General features: G+C 39.5%; 1 protein-coding gene across 1 annotated transcript in view; it reads right to left on the bottom strand.

Moving 5' to 3' along the window:
• hgd (homogentisate 1,2-dioxygenase) overlaps positions 1–2831 on the bottom strand; it is a 26195-nt gene extending 23364 nt beyond the window's left edge. The window contains exons 1-4 of the mRNA XM_062021129.1: positions 2690–2831; positions 1918–1989; positions 1757–1845; positions 1589–1694 (exon numbers count right to left, since the gene is read on the bottom strand). Coding sequence (XP_061877113.1) covers positions 1589–1694; positions 1757–1845; positions 1918–1989; positions 2690–2704 — 282 coding nt within the window. The 5' untranslated portion in view covers positions 2705–2831. The remainder of the gene's footprint in view (positions 1–1588; positions 1695–1756; positions 1846–1917; positions 1990–2689) is intronic.
• Between the last annotated feature and the right edge of the window lie 3977 nt (positions 2832–6808).

The following is a 6808-nucleotide window of genomic DNA, read 5'->3' as shown; positions in this document are numbered from 1 at the left end:
GTGACGCATGTAACAAAATCAACTGCTCACCTGGAAGGCTTTTCCTGTGCGATAAAGAGGGGGAAAACGGGGAAGTCCTTCTTTAGCTGCCGCATTGTTTTATCATATATTACTGCCTTAGCACATGACAATGTTTACTTTTGTATGCACAATAAATCAACACAAAATCCGTACTTTGGAGCGATATTCACGGAGTCTAGCATTTGGCTTGTTAGCTTCCCGTCGCAGGCCAGCGATGATGGTCATGGTTGAAGGAAGAGTTGTTTGATGTTGGATGCTAGAAAATGTCCGATGCGTTGCAACAATCAGCCTTAATGCATTGTTGCAACTCATTGATTTTTGTGCACATCATGTACGTTTGTGTGCGGCCGTGCTTGGGCACACTCTGGGTGGGGCTGTCACTAATGTAATTTCAATACATTTTTTCTAATATTTTTGCGATCGACCTGTAGGGTCCCAAAGATAGACTGGTGGATCGCAATCGACGGGTTGGCGACCCCTGATCTACAGTATATCACAAACCACTAAGGTCACCATCGTGACAAACGTGAGTGTGCTGGCTAGTCCACCTTTAATCACAACTAGGGTGGCCATTGCACCAATATTACAAACATCTAACACAGTGGTTCTTAACCTTGTTGGAGGTACCGAACCCCACCAGTTTCATATGCGCATTCACCGAACCCTTCTTTAGTGAAAAATAAATAAATAAATGTTTTCAAATTCAAGACAAAGTTATATGTTTTTGGTATGGGGAACATATTCTAAGTAACAAACACTTAATTTAGAGTTATTTGGACACTAAGGGAACATATTCTAAGTAATAAAGACTTAATTTAGAGTTATTTGGTTAGGGTTAAGGTTAGAGGGTTAGGGTTATAATAAGGCCATGCCGAATAAGGCATTATTAAGTACTTAATAATGACTAGTTAAGAGCCAATATGTTACTAATTTGCATGTTAATAAGCAACTAATTAATGGTGAATATGTTCCCCATACTAAAGTGTTACCATGTTTTTTAACTGGTGCATAAAATGAACCGTGCATGAACATCACCTTGTTCAAAGAACAAAACCACCACAGTGCATAAACTCACAACAAATTACACACCTGCAAATCAGTCAGCTGTTGCCGTATCCGTAATACGCCGATAAGGAGAAGTTTGTATTTACACGATGAGTCGGGTGTGTTTTGACCTCCGCCGAACCCCTAGGGTTCGATCGAACCCAGGTTAAGAACCACTGCTCTAACACAAGTGATTCAGGGTCACCGTGGCAACAAAAGGGAACATTCTGGCTGGTCCACTTATACTACAGGCTGTTAAAACAGCAACCAAATACTATCACAAGCCAATGTACCACCCTCATACATTTTTTCAAGCTGTTATTTCAAGATAAATGAATTTGATTATGTGCCTTTAATGGCAGCCATTGTCTATCAAACCAAACGGTAGCACATATTGAATGAATTACAGCATTAGTAGTGTGAGGATTACATTTATTGCTAATGCAGTGTGGGATTTGTCTTTCAAATATTGAATAAATGACTACAAAAACAAACTGAATAAATGTGTGTGTTTTTCTGCTACCTGGTTGGGGTCAGGCTCCATCTCACTCCAGTTTTCCGTCAGGTTCCCACAGGGCACGGGGCGAAACGGCTTATGTTTGACGGACGGGAGGATGCGATACAACCAGCTGGAAACAAACAGAAGAGTATTTTTAAAACAAAAATGATAACAAGATGAACAAGTTGATACCTTCTCTTATTGGCCGGTCGCGGGCAGGTGAAGGCGGAGCCTGAGAGCTGCTCAGCATAAAGTCCATATGGGCACACCTGAGGATTATTCTACAGAAACACAGCACGGCGCTTTCAGGCGTTGTCCGGAAAAAAATGGGTGAAATGAATGCTTCAGTATACCTGTCCTTCTGGTAGCGATGCAGGGCAGCGAGGGTCTTCAGAGGAGAAGTCATTCCCAAAACCACACATGTACTGCAAAAAAAACGCCAAAAAACATGAATAAATAAACCCACCATGCGGCATCATTGTAATGCGCAATAACCGTGTTCACGCTGCTTATAATTTAATTTCAAGGCTCGTCATTAAGTCTGCTTTCTTAATTGTCGTCACACGGATTCACATTAGATTTGTGATCAAACAAAACTCAGTCATCCATTATTATTATTTTATTATTCAGTGTTGCAGCAAGACCTAATGCACCTGCATCTTTTGTTTTTGTATTACTACACCTTTTATAATACGGTGCTTTATGAAAAGACACCACTACAACAAGAGAATAGTTGCTGAGTCATCGTTAGTGTGCAAATGTGTTCCATATGTGCGACTACAGAAACTTTACACTCATTTTTCTGTAATTTTTCATAGACTTTGCGTTATTAAAACACGCTCTAGAACAAATATGATATGGACAACTATTGATACTTTTGGTTCACGTCCTGAGCTCACATCTGGGCAGCTGCTGAATGCTGCATCCTGATTGGCTCAGGAGCGACACCGCCTATCTGTCAGCTAAACATAACTTTACATATTTGGGACACAAATATAACAATTGGATCATCATGCATTCCCTAATTACCACAGCATGAAACATCAAGCTGAAACATTTACCTTGCTGTTTAAATACCAGACAATTATTTTTGAAGAAAAGCGGATAAAACAAATGCCTCCTTACCTTGAGTTCAGCCATTCTGCTGTCTGCAGCTGGAAGAGTAACACAAGTTAGAAATTAACCAAGGTAAAAGTCTCCAGAAGCAGACGTCGCTGCTCACTTGCATACCAGTGAGTGGACGAGGGGGGCTGGATCTTTCTCAATATGGCTTTAATTAGGCCACGGCGGGCTGGCTGTGTGACGCAATGACAGGGGGAGAATGGAGAGAAAAGTGCACAGGACGGGTTAGAGGTGTGCAAACAAAAAACTACACGCTTTAGTAACAGGCAGATCAAGAGACAAGGTGAAAAAGAGGCACCACTGGCATGTATTGTTAAATAATCAACATGTTATCATTCTGACAACACAAAAAATCTGAAATAGACAGGTCATTTTTTAGGTGGTGCCTCTGTATCCTTGCAGTTATCGCACAGCCAAGTGTAACAAACTAGTCCGTGCCCAAACAGAGAATCCCACATGTTGGGGACTCTGTGCTTTGTGTATCAAGTACGACTGTAAAATAAGCCACAATAGGGCCAAAAGAAGTTGTGAGTGCCAGCACTTTGATAAAGAACGCGAGTAACGTGATTTAACGAAGGTGGCACCGCCCTGCCCCGTCTACCTTTACGCTCATTGCCGGTTTTAACAACAAGAATCTTTAATAACGGTAAAAGTGATGTTAAATATGTATTTATCCGCATCATTCATATTTTGTAAGTCTTATAATTTAACATTATTTTTTATGGGGAAAATGTATTTGTTTTTTGTATTAGTCAATTTACAGTAATCCCTCATTTATCGTTGTTAATTGGTTCCGGGCCTGATTGTGTTAAATGTTTTTCCGCAAAGTGGGAATTATTTATTATAAATGGCATATATTCATAGCTAGAGCATAAAAAAAATGTGAGCGACTTTCTGAACATGTTTTTTTAAACATTATGAGAGCTCTCTGGACATGAAATAACACCCTTTCGTCACCTCTTTTAATCCAATATAATAATGCTTCCTGAGGCTGAGCCAATCGTGGCCACGATACTGATTGGTTTGGTCTCATCTGGCAGCCAATACTACTGTTGATATTTTTAGTTGATTTAGCTATTTTTTTCCATTAAAGTGCTTAATTTAAGTTAAAAATGTTGGAGAATATGCTTTAAAAAAATCAGGGATAGTGAGAAGCTGCAAACTTCAAAGCCTGATGTGGTGAGGGATGACTGCACCTCAAAAACCGAGGTACCACAGTATGCACATTTTTTTCCCAGAAAAATATATTATATATATTATTTATATTCAGGGTCTAGATACATACATGGTAAATGGTGAATGGGTTATAGTCGTATAGCGCTTTTTTACCTTTTTAAGGAACTCAAAGTGCTTTGACACTATTTCCACATCCACCCATTCACACACACACTGATGGCGGGAGCTGCCATGCAAGGCGCTAACCAGGACCCATCAGGAGCAGGGGTGAAGTGTCTTGTTCAAGGACACAACAGACGTGACTAGGATGGTAGAAGGTGGGGATTGAACCAGGAACCCTCAGGTTGCTGGCACAGCCACTCTCCCAACTGCGCCACACCGACCCCCAGGTGTCACCAAAGGACTTATTCTAAGTAGAGTTACAGCTTTTCTTCCTGTCACTCACGCAGACATCAGTGACTTTGGAATTAAGGGTCTCAACAGTTAAAAGGGAACTGCACTTTTTTTTAAATATTACCTATCATTCACAATGCTTATGTGAGACGTGTTTTTCTCTTTTTTTATCCTTTCTAAATCATAAAAATAATGCTAGCAAGAGGTGGCTAACGGCGTTGCAAATGGGATTCACCTATTCTGCCACTAAAGCCCTCTAAAAACCATTCAAAAACGGCCAATAATACTCCGTTTACATGCCGTAACCTGCACGTTAACCAAGTATTAGCAATATTGTTATTGTAAGAGCTAATGCTGAAGAACTACTTTTAATAACACAGCATCTTGATAATGGCGGTAACTAGCTCCTGCAGCTATCAACATATTGAGCTGCTGCATTGCCTCTGAGATGGTAAAAGTTTGTGCTAGATTATAAATCATGCTTCTCACCTGTGTAGTAGGAGGTTGTGGCCATAAAACGAGAAATTGGTTAACTTTGAAATTTAACTCGGACCAAAAGATATGTATTTGTTTTTTGTATGACGTTTGCCCGAACCTTATTTTTACCTAAGGAGTGAGGATTATGATAAATTCATCATCTAAACGGGGAAAGATTCAGTCGGCATCCCAGTGAGAGCCGACATTGTACAGTAAGTGATAGTTTTATTATGTTCATAGTTTGTATTTCTTGTTTAGCACTTAGCATTACTGCTACATGATAATGTAGTGTTTCACTGTAGCTGAATCTGTTGTAGCTTGTAGCTCATTTTCCTTATATTCAGGCTAAACAGGATAAGGTTTTGAGTCATCATTTGTCCCAAAGTAGATGTTGTTGGCTCTCACAAAGTCTGCCGTGATTAGTAGTGTTGTTAATGTTGTTGTTGAAAGAAGTATGAATCGTTGATGTGCTCTGTGAAAGCAATGCACTCAAAAATAAGTTCCAGCCATGCTTAAAATGACCAAAATACTATAATATTACATGTTATCGTAAATGTGCCGGTAACTACATTGCATATATACTTACTTGTATATAAAACGTTGATGGAGGTTTATGGATGTTTTTAGAGGGCTTTTCAGGCAAAATATATCGAATCCCCATTACCTGTGTTGTTAGCTGACTCCTGCTAGCGTTTATTTACGATTTAGAATGCATAAAAACAAGAAAAACACACTGTATGTGTTCTTGTCTCACATAAGGAGTGTGAACGATAGGAATTTTTTTTGTTTTAAGTGGCAGTTCTCCTTTAACAGAGGTGAAATACAATTTTGAGATTTTGTTTTCTAACTACCCGCTGACACTAAAATAGGAACAAAACAAAAAAAAACATGAAAAGGAGGGGTCTTCTTGAATTCGGATGGTTATATTTGCCTTTATTTGTAAGACTATTATGTGTCTATGTGTTAAGATTTTTTCACATATGGAAGCTTTTTCACTATACAATGTAACAAATTAAGGAACACAAATAAAGTTCTGTATCAAAGTTTTCTCATATTTCCTTGTAATGTGTAAAAATGAATATAACAGAGGGGTTGTCTTATATTGGTTTAAACAACATACAGTATATGCATATTCAGTAGAGTTTATTTCATTCAAACGCAGATATTTGCAAGTGTATATTAGGAGTAATGTACTCTACACTTTTTAAAAATATATAGAAAAATACTTTTATGCGGGAATATATACTTTTTGGGTTTATTTAATTTAGGAACACCTTCCCAATACAAGAGCTGCTCTAAACATTGTGTCACGTTCAATACAATAAATATGTAGTTGAATTAAGAACCATGCCATCCATACAAGAGCAACATAAGGTTATACATAAAGTCATCTTTTCCATGTATTTTTCCAAATGGGCAGTCAAAACAAGAGGCTACCCCCAGGCGCTTGGATCAAACTAAATCAATTTCCCCTTTTCCACGTTCACGCCTCGCTTGTCTATTTCTTTTCTTTTGCGAGTGTTGTCGGGGAAGCGTAAATGAAGGCAATTCTCCTAGCGAGGCGCAAATAAAGTCGCCGTGGCAGAAGTAACCCTTCCTCCGGCGAGGCGTGTTGTCAGACTCGGGCCTCCCCGCTGGCAGGCAGTCAGAGTGCTGCGCCGGAGACAAGAAAGCTGAAATGGCAGCAAACTATCACGTCGCCATTCCTGGAAATTGATCTGCTGCTTGCATGGAGAAAGAAAATGGGCGATTTTAATTTCATACTGGAGTCTCATGATAGAATTCTAGAGTATTTGGGTCCAATCCGGATGGCGCCGGTGTGCTTTTTAAAGGGAGGCAAGGAAAGTGTTGACGGGTAGACTTGTATCTATGCATGCGTAAGTGGCCCATAAACACTTTGTTATTAGATGCCTGCTGCACGGTAAATGGTACACCTCCTTGGCGCCGTCTGGAAATATGCAGAAACAAGCAATCACATGCACACGCACACACGCACACACTTTCACTTTGACTACACTTTCGAACATATAGAACTGTGAAAACCTCTTTCATCTTTGTTCATTTATAACCATTTTT

This window comes from Entelurus aequoreus, linkage group LG15 (genome assembly GCF_033978785.1).
Source record: "Entelurus aequoreus isolate RoL-2023_Sb linkage group LG15, RoL_Eaeq_v1.1, whole genome shotgun sequence".
Lineage (NCBI taxonomy): Eukaryota > Metazoa > Chordata > Actinopteri > Syngnathiformes > Syngnathidae > Entelurus > Entelurus aequoreus.
Note: the sequence above shows the minus strand (reverse complement) of the source record. Positions and strands in the feature narration are given on the sequence as shown.